Source organism: Watersipora subatra, chromosome 2 (assembly GCF_963576615.1).
Source record: "Watersipora subatra chromosome 2, tzWatSuba1.1, whole genome shotgun sequence".
Taxonomy (NCBI): domain Eukaryota; kingdom Metazoa; phylum Bryozoa; class Gymnolaemata; order Cheilostomatida; family Watersiporidae; genus Watersipora; species Watersipora subatra.
In genome coordinates this window covers 14,328,412-14,345,937 of record NC_088709.1, presented here as the reverse complement: position 1 = coordinate 14,345,937, position 17,526 = coordinate 14,328,412, and the positions used below count along the sequence as shown (strand labels likewise).

The window sequence follows — 17,526 nt, the reverse complement described above, 5'->3', positions numbered from 1 at the left end:
TATACCTCTACCAAATACTGCTTTATGCTGACCAGCCGCACCACCACCTGCGGCAGCATGCTGTCTGCTCCACATATCCTCAAAATCACCCGAAATCCGAAGGACTGGAGCAGATGCTAGGTTGGTAGAGGATCCCCTATACTGAATAGGGCCAGGTGGATTACTAAAAGGCAGGTTGCTTGCGCTGGCATATCGTCTCAAGGGCTCCTTGCGCACTCCGCCCCGATAACCCAGTTGAGGAGACATTATCGTGCCGTGAAGATTTTCATGAGATCGACCAAGAACATTGTAGCCATGCTGAGAGGCCTGTCGGAGTTGTCTCATGGTCATTAGGGCTACAGTAAAAGGTAGACAGTGCAAAAAACAAGACAAGACATTGTTACAACAGCCAAACAGCATGCTTAAAATACATGAGAGCTCAAAAGGTTGGTGAGCTGACTAGTAAACGGATAGCAGCTCGATAATCTGCAACGACAATGACATGCGTAAACATTTTCGTCAACAATAACCAGTGATTTCATCATCAAATGGACGCTGTTGGGACCTCCCGACAAAAGTTCTGATTATAGGAACTAAGGTACAGCGGATGGAGACGAATAAGAGGAGTGCAACACTTAATGACAGACAGAGAAGGGTCACACGAATTTCAAGGGACAACTATAAAAGCCAAGAGAGCTACCGAGAGACACAATTAGCCTGAGCTCTATGTAGACATTTGTAGACATTTGTAGACACCGAGGGTAGTACTTAGTATTATTAATAATCAAACCTACATCAGCCTCAGCTTTTAATCAGCAAGCATTGTTGGAAAAGTGAGTAATTTATTAGAAAGATTAACGTGTGACAGCCTGGAGGAGCTAACTTCAAGTTGTTGGTGAGAGCACGACTCCCACTGTATGAAATTCATCCATGGGGTCACTCTCTGTATTAGGCAATAATGTCAGCTCACTAAAACTACCGAGGCAGGTTTACCTTGCGATCGCCATTGTGGCGACCGAACAGTGGGAGATGTGGGAGAGGTTGACATAAACTGGTATGGTGTAGATGGAGTCGATAGAAATACCGGAGGATATGCTGAATCTGTAGGCGATAATGCTAACGAAATACAAAGACAAGACATAACCCTTTTCGCTTAAACTGTCTCATTCATCTTCTTTATGTAGAAACAGTAATACAAATAATATGCCTATTCCGTGAATCACTAAATATGAATAAGTGTAAATGCCGTTGCATCATTTAACAAAGCCTCTGCAAAACAAAAGGCAAAATATCATCTGAACTTAACAATAAATAAATACTGGTGTCACAAATTATGGTAAGCAGTGATTAAAAGCATCAAACAATTAGGTGCATTTAAAACCATTTACCAAATGCTTCCTCCTCATCCTCCATGTGGGAGACTACAACAGGAATGACCTTGGCAGTGTTTTATCCAAAGCCCAGTCATGTGGCCTTGCTCAAAAATTTTATAGCTTCGAATGTGTTTTGCTAAAAGCATCATTTTTCTTTACGGAAAGTACCTCCTTGTTAAACTGAGAGTTCGAGGATGAACCTCTACAAAATTTAGTATATTTTAGCAGAAAGTACCGGTATTTTTTTACCGTTTGTAATTGTTTTTTATGTTTGAAGTAATCCAACTGTCAAAATGTTTCAAGATTAAAATAGACAAAACTTGATCGCAATTAAAACACTCAGAATGCAAATACATGCAAATGCCGACTATTGCATTCAAGGTGCAGTGTAATGTGTTTCTATTCTGTCGATCTTTTTACAATTATAGACAGTATAATTCCACTTTCACTTGATCTGAGCAATTGAATCGCGATCAAGTTTCGCCAATTTTAATCTTGAAACATCCTGGCAGTCAGATCACCTCAAGTATAAAAGACAATCGCAAATGATCGAAAAATATTGATACTTTCTGATGAAATCAACTAACATTTTGTGTAAGTTCATCTGTAACCATCCAACTTGACCTTTTCGTCCATATGTCAGCCCAAACAACATCGATCTCATATAGTACTTAGCTAGTACTCTTAATCGCTATACTGTAGAGTATTTAAATAGACAGAGATGTAGTAAGCTGGTAAATGATATTACACTAAAGCCAGTTGAGAGAACTAAATGACAAGGCAGAGAGTGAAAGAACTAGCTACTGACATCTAGCAATAGAGTTACCTTCACTAGAATGCTTTGTATCACTGCCATCAAAGTGCACACGGTGTTCGCCTAGCAACCAATCGTCAAAGATTAAATCGCAATAAGGCAGAGTAATTATTCAAGTCTCTTAAATAAACCAAGTCTGTTGCTTTATTTTAAACCAGCTCCTATAACTTGAAAAGAAACAAAAAGCCAATGTTTCTAACTTATCATAGTAATATATCGAGACTTAGAATAGCTACTTACGGGACTGCGGTTGGCTTCGCAATGTGTTGCCATAACCGGCACCACCCATTGTTCCATTCTGAACTCCACCCATCATCCCATTTTGGGCTCCTGGCATTGATCTTCCTTCAGAGCTGCTTCTCATAGTATTTGTGTGAACAAAGGGTTGCCCTGTATTAATTCCACAAATCTGTGATAATCTTCTCAAGGAAATATTGGAAAACACTTAGCATTCCAAAGAAAAAAAAATAAACATGCAAAATTTGCAAAATAATTATGCATGATACTTTATCAACACACCAAATAATAGCGAAGACCTTATAATATAAGCTTTCCTTTTTTATACATTTTCGTCCCTATTATAAGCTTTTGTCCACATATTATGTAGAAGTTAACGTAATTTTTCAGAGACTAGGGAAAATGGGAGATGTAAGGACCGAATCTGCCGATGGATCTATGAATTTTAACATTAACAGTGATTGTCAGCATATTTATATTTCTTATGAGTGCTTAATATTTCCTTCCACTGCTTCATCGCGTTTAGTTATCTTGTCTTACCAAACTAGGTTCCCGAATAAAACTTGAAAGAAAGTAGTTTGACTTGTAGTAAAAACTTAGTTGCTTTAAAGTAATTTAAATTTATTTACATTAAAAACTGTATAAAATCAAAATATTTAAGGTAAATACTAAATAAAAAAATATACAAATTATATTACAAACATCACAGTAAAAATTGATTTGCATAGATGTTAAAGACAAGAAGTTTAGCACGTTGTAGATCCCTTTTTGCAAGTCTGTTACTAGTAAAAGTATTTCATAACACCTCTTGTTTCATCTACGGTGTACTTCACCCTTATGACATTGTACTATCGTACAATGTTACACCACAATATGATGACTCCTAATTTATGAAATAATAATAATAATAAATTGAGCATAATATGTCCTATTGTTAAGCTAAATAATAAATGGTAGTTACAATGAGCAAGGTTAGTATTTAGGTTTAGCTGACAAAAGGCCAGCGCTTCATTGGCTAAACGAAACATGTCACCACTTTTTGGTCGGTCACAATCGTGGTGCAAATGGATTGATCTGGTACGCAGTTTTGCAGCAAATGCAGCTGGCAATCTATGTCTATTATAGGTAGCCAAATTCTCAGTGAACAGTCTTTGGAAATCTGTATATGAGACTTTCATTGTTCAAACTACAGGCAAAGCCCTTTCAAGAGGAAATTTCCAGAGACACAAACAAACTGAACCAGAGATCTCAGTGTTATTTAATACAGGCTCAATATAAATAGTCTATAGAAGCAGTCGGTGCGCAAAAGAGGAATGGACATTAATAGCGGAGACTTACCTGCGCCGCTATCAAGGGTGTTCAAACCTACTGGTTTAAAACTCAGTGTTTCCTCCTCCTCATCAGGAGTTGGAATATTGACCACACGGGGAAGGGTTGCTCCTGCCAAACATAATCTAAGATGAAACCCGGGTTGTTTTAATAAGCTAAAGCTAAAAGCAAGTGATGCTATAAGCTAACAAAGCAAAATAAGAAAAGCTATGAATTTGAATTCAGTAAACATGCTTCTCTTCTATAATTGAACCAGCGTATCGAAGCAAAAGCAAGGGAATTGCTTCTAATAAGATATACAATGTAGAGATGTTAAAGATGAACTTACACAGAATTTTAGTAAAGTTTATCAAAAAGTATCGATATTTTTCTATCATTTGCGATTGTTTTTGATTTTTGAGGTGATCTGACTGCCAGGATGTTTAAAAATTTAAATCAACAAAACTTAATCGTGGAATGATATCATTAGTTGCTGTCGCTGTTTCAGATGATATTGGCTATCGTGTTCAAGTTGCAGCGTTACGTGTCTCATCGCAACTATAAGCATGATAATCACACTTTCATTTGATCTGGGTGATTTAACCATCGATTTAATCTTGTCGATTTTAATCTGAAACATCCTGGCAGTCAGATCACCTCAAACATCAAAAACAATCTCAAATGGTAGAAAAATACTGATACTTTCTGATAAAATCTACTAAAATTTTTCACAAGTTTATCTTTAAGACGTTTTTAGCCAACAATATTTGTTGATTGGCTAACAAAATCTTGACAAATCTTCACCTTAGCTAGTCAACAAAAAAACTTGTTGACTGGCTAAGGTAAAATCTAACTGTTTTTATTTCGTAATTGTGAAAGAAGGTGGTTATTGGCTTTGTTTATTACGGCCTCTAAAAGCCCGAAGATGGAACCGGAAGCTCCAAAAATTTTTTAAGTGGCGGTTGAAAAATCTCTTCCACAAAACTAACAGCTTAAAATAAACATTCAAACAACATTATGAACTAGCCCCAATAAATTTTGTGCCAGTGCCAGTAACTGAACAGGCAGCGATAAAATGGTTTTGTTGCTAATATGATCCATCTAGTCTGACTAAACGTAAGTTTAGTTAGAGTTTGTTAGATTACCCTGGCAAGAACTTTATATAAATATTATGTAAACATCACTAAACAATATATATGTATAATATATATGTTTAATATATATGTATAATATATATGTATAATATATATGTATAATATATATGTATAATATATATGTATAATATATATGTATAATATATATGTATAATATATATGTATAATATATATGTATAATATATATGTATAATATATATGTATAATATATATGTATAATATATATGTATAATATATATGTATAATATTGATAATAAAATGAGATGTTAGCAAATAAAACTACACATCAATTCTAAAACCAAAGTACGCAGCAAAAAAAATGTAATCATGAAAATGTCCTTTGAATGTGTTTAGAATTACCCAAACACGCTATGATATTTGTGAAGAGAAAGTTTCAACAAATCTTTCATCTTTCCTATGAAATATTTGTTACAAATTTCTCTTAACGTTTCATTACATGATGAGATCCCCTCAGCTCGGTTCACACCATTTGCTGCTGCTGACGCAGTGGGCAGCAAATGGTTTACAGAAAACTTATAGAGAGTTATTCATGTTTTAACAGTCGCTACAATATACTCTTTTACACTTCTTGCTTCTGAATAATGAAAAGTTCCTTAAAGAATAGAGAAAGCATAATATTATTATGCTTTATTATTCATCTTGAGGTGTTGACTGATGTTCTAAAAGAAGAATCAAGGAGATTGACCAACCAGAAGCTGAGATATAGCCAGCCAAACACAGGTCTACCAAAAAACAAAAGTGTTTTGGTAATCATCAATATATGACGTATGAAATCGACTTGTGTGTCATTGGTCAATTAAGCCAACTAATGCGCTCTCCTATAACAATCACGGCGTTTTAATTGGTTTAATCCCTGGAAGTATAGAACAATCAAATTGGGCCTAACAATCATCGCTCCTAGAATTCCGAACCAGTCCCTCTGACGTGTAGATTAGTTTTAGCATAAAATAATTACACGCATCTATTATTTCGCAACATTTCGCTATCTTGCTAGTTCAGCTCAGTTTTGTTGTTCTCCTACTTAGCTTCCCTATTCAGACTCATCTTTAGCGTTGTTCAGATTTTTTAACTATAGCTAATAAATAGAATCAATTAAATCAATCTCGGTTATCATTTGGAATTTTCTACAAATTATATTAGTTACATCATTTATTCTATACGCAGTTATATTATTATTTTGTATAATATGCATTATGAATATTATATAAATCATAAAAAATAATCATAGATAAGATAATAGATCAATAGAAAAATCAAAGCAAAAGTTATCGTTTTCTTTTCTTATAGCAAGAGCAGCACGGTCAAGTTAGTCTTTTTAAGATTATGGCTGTAGTGAACTTCCAGTCTGTTAATAGTGACGATAATCATGAAAATCAACTGAATGCTGCAGTAGATACACAGTAGAAAAATGATGAAGGAACAAAAAGTCCCATTCCTATTTCGTATTCTAAAAAAACTGCAATCGCGGATATCGCATATAGACTATACACGCGCCATTCGTTGAACAGATGATCTTCGGAGCATATCCGTGGAGATCGAGTTAAAATTTGAAGCACAATAGTCAAAATCTGCTCTTCTGCTTTAAAAAAATCATGACGAGGGGTTGTGGGCAAATGCCTTTACCACACAATGTTTGGATGATTTTCCTGAGAAACCAGAGCTAGTATGTAAATTATTTACTATCGCGAGAAGCGTTTCACATCTCGTAGCCAAAACAATCATTATAAGTAACGGCGGTAAGGGTGCGCAACTCCGGCACATGACCATTAAGTCGATTTTATACGTCATAGTTTTCGGGATTTTCGAAGGGTTTTCCTCTGATTCTTTATTAGGTAGACCTGTGTTTGGCTGTCTATATCTCAGCTTCTAGGGGGTCAATCTCCTTGATTCTTTTTTTAGAACATCAGTCAACACCTCAAGATAACTAATAAATCATAATAATATTATGCTTTCTCTATTCTTTAATAAGGAAATACAATTGTATCTGAATATAAATAATTTTTAGTAAATAATAAATTATGAAATCATCACAAAACTGTGCTGGTTAAACGATTATGTAACATCTATAAATTGTTTAGTCTGAACTTCGAAGCTAGTAACAGATTAAAGATAGGGAAAGATACTAGAGAGATACTTCACTTAAGCGAAAGTCATGCAGCTATGATGGGTTGCACATACCTGTACCACTTTCTAAGCTTGCTATTCCAACTGGCTTGAATGAGAGAATTTCTTCTTCCTCAAGTTCCTGTTTGGGCGGCCGTGGAGGTTTGCTCGCTACCTTCTTGCGCTAGAAAAGTCGGAACAAGCAATGAACGATACCAAATACATGTCTGAACAACAGCTACCTGTAAGCCGTATAGAATACATTTACCGTCTGCGTGACAAGAAGATGAGACATCTCCTCCATGATTTCCTCAAGTCTCCTGTACTCCTCGTTATCTGACTTACACATGCCTCTCATCGTAGTCATTCCGTTAACTCGAAAGACGGTCAGCCTCAACAAGACTACATGTGGTATCCATTACTATCCATTACAGACTCCGATTCTTTTAAAATTTAAACTGTATTTTTCGGTGTGAGCCTATCTGAGGCAGACGTTGCTTAGACATGCACAAGGAGTATTTGCAAGCGACGACACAGACGACACATTCGCCTTTAGCAATGGCTGATTAGATTAAAACATGAGACAGAAAGTGATGATTAGAGGAAGGGGTTGACTGACCTCTGACCAGCGCTTGAAACTTAGTCTAAATCTTTTTCCATAGTAATAATTAATAGATAATCATGTTACAAGCGAGTATTATATAAGAAGGAAAGCCCCAAAGGAATTGTTGTTTACACTTCATTAAACGCTAATGATGGCTAGTGTGAAATGTTTGCTTAATGACCTAACAGCAACGGGAGCAGGAAGCGTAACAATGCACTCATCTATCCTGCTCTTCAATTCGCAGAAACAATAAACCAATTACTTTCATGAGAAGAAATCGCATCGCCCATGATTCTGACATACACCGAGCATCACGGCGTGAACGGCTGTTAGCTTGGTAACTGAAGACCCTCATTAATGGAGTGTTCACATAGAGCGTGTTTCAATCACTTCTTAACAATGAGAGTTCTCCCAACTGATCTCTAGACACCATGAATTAGCAACTCTTCTCAAAGAAACAGGAAACAAGCTTAAGTTAGCTTAGCGCAGGTAAACTACAAACAGTAAATGCTGACAAACTGACAGTTCATTGGTAAGAACGCTCCGAATCAGAAAATGAAAAGAAACGAACCTCTTCCTGTTTCTGGATTGTTGCCTGCTGAAGATTAAGCTTCACATTTCGCAGTTCATCCTCGAGCTGTTTGATTTTGTTTCTCTGTTCTGTAATATTACATAGTGCATGTTATAGTATGCAGAGCATGGCATAAAACATGGTTTTAAATACATACAAAATATTACATTGGATAATACCTAATAAACTATGAAGCGTATATCCTAGACATAGTAAATGATACGCGACAAACAGTTAAAGGAAACATTGCATGCTGCATCTAACCTGTTAAACAGCATTAGAGGTATGCCACAGACATGAATAACAAAGATTGTTACATGAACTTCTAGAATCTACCAGCTTTCTGAGGACTAGGAAAATTTTACCCATATTTTAAATGTTAAGTTAGTTAGGCATTGTAATTCGATATACCAAAATTTATATTGCCCATTTTATAACATATGTGACTATCATTTTCACAATTTTTAAATTCAAACTGTTGAAAACGATTACAAAACAAAAATGGTGACAAAATTGGTTTTTAGTAAGAAGAGATCAAGGGTAGACTATAATTATTTCATCTTCCCATTGTACAAGGTACTCGTCATTTAAGTCATTTAACTGCTCCAGCTTGAGATAGGTATGTGCTGACTGCTAATAGTGAGCTGTGAGGTATGTTTATATGGTATGCTTACACGCTATACTTACACAGTATGCTTACACGCTATGCTTACACAGTATGCTTACACCATATATGTACATTGTATGACAATGTGGTATGTTCATATTGTATGTACAATACATAGTATTCTTAAACGGCGTGTTTAAATGGTATGCTTACAGTATACTTACACTGTATGCCGATTTGGTATGTAAACAATATGCATACAAAATACACCCACATTGTATGCTTACGTGATATGCTTACATATTAGAATTAAATGATACGCTCACAGGGGTTCAAGGAGCTGCCGAGGGTCCAAATGATGCATGTAGCAATGTAATGATACGGTTACAGAGCTAGAGTGTAATATCAGATGCAATTCACAAATACATGCGCAAAGTATAGATAATCATGTGTGGTAGAGCAAGAGATGGAGATTACAAGCTGGTTGCTAAACTAAGAGCCAAGAACTAGACTAACTAAACATGAGCTCAGAGCATAGCAAGACAAATGGATACGGTGAGTGAGTCAACTGATTTCCTCTCACCGGTGCTTGTGCAGCTCAAAAACAAAGACGCTCTCAATATTTATTTTGAAAACTCTGGCAAGAATTATGTGGCGCTGATGAAAGTTCAACAGTGAGAGAAATCTCTGAAAGAAAACATCTAAAGCTTGTCAACATTACGCAAAGATTTGAATGTTAGTATGGTAACAGAAAACGAGCAAGCGAAAGCATAAGAGTAAAAGAGAAGGGAGCAAGCATACCTTCCAATGTTTGTAGCATTTGTGAGGACTCGGCATTGCCATTAGCTAAATAGAGGAAAACCCAGCACGTAGCAGAAAACTCCAAAATACATTGTTAAAGCAAACAGCAACACACTGCATGACAGCATTCTCGATTAGCATACAGGTCTAAAGAAAAGTTAAACATTGGAAACTTGTTAATTGTTAATTTGGAATTGTCTTCCTACTAATGAATGTATGCACAACTTGACTTGTTCACAAAACCACAATGATGACTCACTAATAATTACATGTATAAGCAAATAAATAAAACGCCCTAAGCAAATCTTTTAAGAAATGTAATCCTCCATGAATTCTCGTGATGTCACAGACAAATAATTAGAGGAGAAGCACGAGAGTATAAAGGCCTTTAGGGCACATGGTTTTTATACAAGCTATTCTTGTTCCTTTGCTGCCGAGGTAGGGTCAATGCTTAGCAGACACACCTGAAAAGCCACAACATAATTATGCTAGCGCACCCTTCCAAAGCTCGCTAAACAGCCTCACCCTGCCAACACAAACCTTGCACAACACACGTGGCAAACGCTTGAACAAAGCAGCAATCGTGTACAACCTCGTAGCAGCTGCTATTTGGCCAGTAGTTAACGCTACTGCTTTTAATGTGCTCATTAAGATCTTATCCTGCCATATCCGGGGCTGGTATCGGGTGTCTACTGATTAGGAGCGCCGAGTAGAGAAGCTATTTGTAGCAGGTTCTTGAACTTACTCATTCAAATAGCGTTCTCAAGACTTCATATGTGTGGCTATAGCTAGCCATTTTAATTTCTAGATTTTTCCCTATTCATGGATCTTCCATGGTTTGTGTCTTTGTTTTTACATGACAGTTGCAGATTTTCAACTCTTTTCGACTTACGTGAAATGAATGTATTACATGCGACAGCTAAGTTCTCTTTCTAGACTATGAGAAAGCGAACTAAGTTCTCTTTCTAGACTATTAGAAAACACTAGCAGGGAAAAATGTTAGCTGGTAAAAACCAAGAAACAAAAATAGAATTTGTTCCTTGATTTGGTGTAATTAGTTTGAATCAGCTTCAGGAAATATTAACAGTCCATGTTATTTGAAGCTGCTAAAATTACCTCACGGACAGCATCTCATGTATTCTTACTTTTTTCTCTCTCAACCACTATACAATATTGCTACTAGCCGTGGAAACGGCAAAAGATCACGGCGTGATTTGACTATCTCGCTGACGACGAGAGCAAATATTTTTACTTATCCTTGTACTAAATGCTCCCATAAAACATCTCAGACGTATCCATGCGTTCTCAGGCTGGTGGTTTGGAATAATAACAAGCTGTGTGGATTGTATAAATACAATGTTTTACACAATGTGTTGCGCATGCAATGAAGTGATCCCAAAGCATGACAACTGAACAAGTTTAAGATTGCTATTTGCTTTACTAAATCTGCTAGTTACAAACCAAATTTGTTGGTGCTTTTAGTGTGAAATTTTGTTTTGCGCCTTGTCAAAATCTTATTCAAAAACAACAAAAGAAGTACTTATACTTGTTATATCTAATCACTATTTTTATTTATTCATCAACTGGTGTTTTAACTTTCTGCTTTGATAATATCAACTGTGTTAGCATATGATGTGCTTCAACAATATCAACTGTGTAGGTAAAATTTTGGGTGTTCTCACAATATCAACTGTGTTAGCATATGATAAGTGCTTCAACAATATCAACTGTGTAGGTAAAATTTTGGGTGTTCTCACAATATCAACTGTGAAAGTAACATTATTTCAAATGCTCTGACAATGTCAATGGTGAAATTACCAAGGTAGGTTATAGCAAAATCAAGTTTATAGGTTACAATTCACTAAGTTTAAAGACTTCAGTGTTCCTAGGATGCCATAAGAAAATAATCAACATACCTTATTTTTACCGACTAAAACTGTGTATTAATATAGAATTAAATAGGTTAATAAATATTTTTTTATATTGGTTAATTGTTAAATGAAGAAGCAGGAGGGAGAAACATTACAAAACTGCTGTAACCTTCATACCAAACAAGTTAGTCACAATGGCATAATCTTGAATTCAAACTGCATAAAACTGTTTATTTGAGGCATTGTCTACAACTTCCTCTAGGTAACATGATTACAAAGCTGCTATCTAAACAAAACTATTGCCAACATATGCTCTTAGGTTTGGAACATTTTGCACCTGCTGTTTCCGAATACAGTTTTTTTACTTGAAAACAGGTGGTTATTCTTGATCTATTCTTTAAATTAGGCTATTCTGAACATCAGCGATTATTTAGGGTAGATGAAGGGCACAGGTCAGGTACAAGTCAGGTAGAGGTCAGGGTACAATAAATACCAACTTGCAGTTGATGAACTATTATGAACAAGTAAGCAAAATATTTCTTAGGTGATTTGGAGCGTTAAGAACATTTTTTGATTCGCTGAATTTGGTGACTCTGCTGTATTCATATAACTCCGGCAGAGGTCAGCATGAGGCAGCATGGGGCAGCATGAGCCAAAGTAAGACTGCTGCTTGAAAACTAGTAATTAGTTAAACTCCATTTTAATTGGCTGCCTGACTTTCTCTTGTAACCTCAAAGCTTTAGGAAAATTCTTCAACTGTAAACAATCAGCTGCTGCTAATGGGAGGCTCTAATTAGGGACTCAGCTGCCAGCTTATTCCTAGCATAGCTGCCCTTATCCTGGGCACCAGATCCATCTATCTTTATCTTCTATAAGATGTTATCAATCCGCTTATTTTTCACTTCCTGTTTAGTAGGTTACTAGTCGTAAATTAATAGGAATATGTAACTTCAAAAGATTTTTTAAATGGTGGAATTTCTCGCTTATGACACTTAATGTTTGTGCTTTTTAAATTTTTAGTGACATTGTTTAAATTTAGTTACTCAATACACACATGTAATATGTTCACTTTAAAGTTGTGTGTCAATCTTCATCGGACTTCTAAGACCAGAAAAACTTTCTTATAACTGAGAAAATGTTCTGGGAACTAAATTAAACAAACTTCCTGTAGTTCAGTTTATACTTTTCCCTAAGGCTACCTTAGCTCTCAGCTAAAATTCTAACAACTGACAGCATTACCATACAATAAAGCAATAAAAAGGTATGGTATCAGCCATGTTTCAAAACATTCATTATTTCCTTGAGCTGTTATGATAGCGTAAGAATAGGCTGCAGCATCAGAGCGGGGACTAATAAATTAAACTTGCAAACCTTCGCGATTAAAAGCGACACACTCTAGCGTATGAGACGAGTTCAAACCAACCAAACTTTCTACCATAAAGAGACAACTGAACCAGTTTAGCTAGCGGCGTTTTAAAAAACCGACTTACCAGCACTGTCGTCAGCATCCTTAAAGTTGTAGTGCGTGTGGTGAGTGTGAGAGACATTCGTTACCGACTTTTTAGAGAGGTTTGTCTCGTTCTGTTGTCGCACTTCCTCTTGTCGCCTCTTTTCCTCTTCTGGTTTTATCAGTACTGCAGCAGAGATAAGTTTGCTATTAGCGATATAAATAACACACGACGCTTGTAAAAGTGCCAGCATAGCAGTAGGCCACTGAGCATGGCACAGAAGAAAAAAATTTTGAGTGCCTCATATGTAAATTAACTGATATGCACTGCTTTTAGCTTGTCGAGACGTTGCATGTAGTTTCCATTTAAAATCAGAAGTGAGAAACTGAATATGTGATCGCAAAAAAATTTAAAAAATTAAGATGTTACTTTATTGCGATAGGAACCAAGCTAGGGGTGAGCCAACGCATCATTGTACATATATGTTGTACTATCAGCTCGATGTCTTTTACATGACTGACTTGAACTTTATTAGTGGCTTGAGTTATGCCAAATTTTTTCGTTAGTTGCTCGATTAAAGTTTTGCTAGTTGGCTTTCTTATGCATCGCATGTAACAATAATGTTTATCAGGGTGAACATGTCGACATCTACATGTAATAGTATGTCTGAGTATAGATGTATATGTATATGTCTACATTTACATGTACATGTTCACATCTACATGTACATATCTGTGAGTACATGTAAATGTCTAAACCCACATGTACATAAGATAGTACACTATATGACAGTCCTGTACAGAAATGAAGTCTATTGTATAGGAACATGATCAACAGAGCGGTGAAAGTAAAGAGGTCATGATGGGGGCAAAGAGGTAATGGTGGGAGTAAAGAGGTAACGGTGGGAGTAAAGAGGTAACGGTGGGGTAAAGAGGTAACAGTGGGGGTAAAGATGTTACGATGGGGGTAAAGAGGTAACGGTTGGAGTAAAGATGTTACGATGGGGGTAAAGAGGTAACGGTGGGGGTAAAGAGGTAATGGTGGGAGTAAAGAGGTAACGGTGAGAGTAAAGAGGTAACGGTGGGATAAAGAGGTAACAGTGGGGGTAAAGATGTTACGAACCGGGTAAAGAGGTAACGGTTGAAGTAAAGATGTTACGATGGGGGTAAAGAGGTAACGGTGGGGGTAAAGAGGTAATGGTAGGAGTAAAGAGGTAACGGTGGGGGTAAAGACGTAACAGTGGGGGTAAAGAGGTAACAGTAGGGGTAAAGAGGTAACGGTGGGGGTAAAGAGGTAACGATGGGGGTAAAGAGGTAACGGTGGGGGTAAAGAGGTAACGGTGGGGGTAAAGAGGTAACGGTGGGGTAAAGAGGTAACGGTGGGGGTAAAGAGGTAACAGTGGGGGTAAAGAGGTAACAGTGGGGGTAAAGAGGTTACAGTGAGGGTAAAGAGGTAACGGTGGGGGTAAAGACGTAATGTGGGAGTAAAGAGGTCACAGTGAGGGTAAAGAGGTCACGGAGCAAACAAGTAAGGTACTTGAAGCTAAAATTTTGATTACACTTTAAATAAGTTTAACTGGGTTAGATACGCTCAGAAGGTAAGAGTCGGCGTGTTTGAAGGCAGAAGCTAAATAGCCTATGTGGGAAACACTCATAAAAATAGTTTTCCATCACAAATCAACGCGGTTACTCCCATTGTCCATATTATTAGACATAGGCATGTAAAATATTTTTATAGACAATACCACACAGATATAGCCTGTGAGCCTAAACTACCTCGCAAATACTGCACTGTACCTGTTACAAGATTACTTACCGGTGTAGGCCACAGGTTGCTGGTTTACAATTATGTCTTTCTGTGAATAGTAGGTCTGTGGTTCAGCGCTGTCGGTTTCGTCAAACTTCTGTTGACGCTGATTCAGTTTGATTTGCTGTTGCTGAAGCCAAGAAAGACCGCTGCTGTCAATATCTGGGGCTGTTGAACCATTTTGTGTAGTTGTATGCATCTTGCGACTTGATGTCTACCAAAAACCATAGACCATAAGCATAACTGTAGTAACTAGAATAGATAAACGTTAACTTGAAGCCTCAAATAAAAAAGAATAATAAACAATAAGTTAATACTATAATAATAATAATTATATATATAATAATATTAATCAACATAATAAGTGTGTAGTGATTAAGTAATACAGAAGTATATAGCATGATAATAAATGATATTATATAATGCTATGATAAGTATTGTAATATAATTTTAAAATAAAAAGTAAGTTTTATTTTTTATAATGTCATTAAATGAATAGCCATTGTAAAATGCTTTTTTAATGATTGATATGGTTCTATATATTCCCCAAATTCCCAATGTAAGTCTTTCTTCAATTCAAGTGTAAAAATCAAATTATGATAAGAAAATGATAAGATATAACAATAATACTTATTGTTATATCGGTCTGTAATGGTGATGTGTGTTTATCGCTCCATCAGTCTGTAATAGTGATTTTTGTTTTGGGAAAAATATTTTTCACATTTTCGTGTATTTCGTTCAATATATAGGAGCACAAACTACTTGGAGTTTCTCATCAGGTCCAAGTTATAGTCACATCGCCAGAATGAGATCAGCTCTCAAATAAATATGAATGAAGCGAGCAGCCAATAACTATGTAAAGACACTGAGCAGTAAATGCCAACCTATAACAGGATAATATATTTATATCGTTGTTCCATTGATTGTAGGGTATTACTAGCTGCCTCTCCCAACTAATGACAGTCTCTCCTCGCTTGACTGTAAGAGAAGAGATTCGCATCACCTGGAGGGCAATTATTGATAGCAGGCAGTAGAATGACTCCTAGTCTTAATATCTTCTAGAGGTGGAAGTGCAGAGCAAATACGGCAGAGATATAGAGGAAAGCAATCAATAGAACATAGATGAAGCTATTACTCAGTGGAGTCATAATACGTGCACTTGCATCAGGCCGCTGCCCACACGGGACTCTCTCCATTCATCGCGTTCACTTTGTGTAAACTAATGCTTTATGCGGTATTGGTATAATGACACAATATTTAGATATTCAATATCTAATTCTAGTCGCTAACTATTTCTCATTGATAAACCAATATTAGATTAATTAAAACCCAAACTAAACTATTTGGTTTATAGAGACCACACATACAAATGAGGAGACCACACACGCAAACATAACATGCTCGCCGCTGAGGGCTCATTGCGCAATGTCAAAGATTTCAAACTGTAAAACAAGATGGCATTACCTAGGACCAGCGAACATGGCACTCTATTTGCGTATGCTCAAATATCTCACATGACACGATTTACTGCCATTCTGGTTCAATTCTGTATGCTATACCAGTGTAGGAACAGAATCCATGTTGAAATTATGAAAGACTTTTTTAAGACTTCAAAAGAGAGTGTGTAAAAATTTAGCTAGAACTCTCAGATTACATCTATAGATTACATCTATGATTCTTCAACTAACCATTATTAAACCTTGCAAGTAAGACTAAAATTAGCTCTCAAAATTGGAACATAAGCATTTGCAGTAGCAATACAGGGTTGATACAGCGTATTGTGAAATTACTAAAGAAACGACTCAAAGCTTGCCTGCTTGATGAGTACAATAAAAACTTTTTCTCATACATAGATGAGATTATTGTAAGACTAGTCATAGCCTATACAGAAATGCTTCAGTCTTGTTTATAACCTGAAGTAGTTTGGGACCACTTAGTTCTGACTTGAAATTAACATGCAATGTTATGAATGGAATCTGGCAGTTTTCAGCTCTCTTGTTTAGCAATCGTATGAAAATTATGTGGAAAATGTAAACAAACTACCAGAGCTGATATGCTTAAAGGGGTGACCACATTACAACTGATCTGAAACTGCCAAAGTACCGATGTTTCAGCCAAAGAAACTGAAGTTTCTAAGAAAAATTACCTTGTTTTTGTGTAATTTCATTTGTCTCATTTTGAACCACTATTGAATCGATTGTTTGTGAAAATTTAATTAAATACTGGATTCGATACTGTTGAGTCGTCCAATAAAAATTGAGCTTTGGCTGCGATTGGTCGAAGCGAATTGAGCATGATCCAACCTTTTCAGTTGCAAGCTTTTGGGCTTAAGTTGTAATGTCTGCTTGACACAACCAAAATTAAATAAATTAAATATACTCTACAGAAATAATCCAATTATGTGTATTAATGATGGATTAACTAAAATGCCAGATTTGGTGACTGCAAGCGTTTACACAAAGTCATAACATTGAAAAACATCTGTTTTAACGCAGTGATTATAAAATCTCAATTCAAATTCTAGAGGATCAAATTTAAAACAAAACATTCTGCAAAATTTTTTTAAATGCTTACTTTAATTAAATGGTGCATAAGTTACCATAACAAAGTTCCCTTCGCTGCCGGAAGCGAATATATAATTGCAATGACTTCAGATGTAAACTGTTACATTTGCTGAAAAACTTGCCTCATGTGTCTGTATGTATTGGTAACATGATTGCTTGTTAAAGATGATACATGCTGTGTTTCTAAACACAACTCTATTATCAAAATCTAACCTTCACACTCGAATTAATATATCTATTTTTCAGTAATAAAAAGTTGTTTTAT

At 36.1% G+C, this 17,526-nt stretch overlaps 1 protein-coding gene across 14 annotated transcripts in view; it reads right to left on the bottom strand.

Annotated features, from left to right (window-relative positions):
- LOC137386905 (tensin-3-like) overlaps positions 1-17,526 on the bottom strand; it is a 73,945-nt gene that overhangs the window by 12,250 nt on the left and 44,169 nt on the right. For 7 of the 14 annotated variants that reach the window (XM_068073109.1, XM_068073115.1, XM_068073117.1 and 4 more), the window contains 10 exons: positions 14,707-14,911; positions 12,934-13,077; positions 9,573-9,617; positions 8,165-8,253; positions 7,065-7,173; positions 3,742-3,843; positions 2,407-2,556; positions 1,368-1,400; positions 973-1,095; positions 33-335 (listed from right to left, as the gene is read on the bottom strand). In XM_068073109.1, coding sequence (XP_067929210.1) covers positions 33-335; positions 973-1,095; positions 1,368-1,400; positions 2,407-2,556; positions 3,742-3,843; positions 7,065-7,173; positions 8,165-8,253; positions 9,573-9,617; positions 12,934-13,077; positions 14,707-14,911 — 1,303 coding nt within the window. Of the gene's footprint in view, positions 1-32; positions 336-972; positions 1,096-1,367; positions 1,401-2,178; positions 2,230-2,406; positions 2,557-3,741; positions 3,844-7,064; positions 7,174-8,164; positions 8,254-9,572; positions 9,618-12,933; positions 13,078-14,706; positions 14,912-17,526 lie in introns of all 14 variants that reach the window. The other 7 variants (XM_068073111.1, XM_068073112.1, XM_068073119.1 and 4 more) reach the window with 7 other exon arrangements.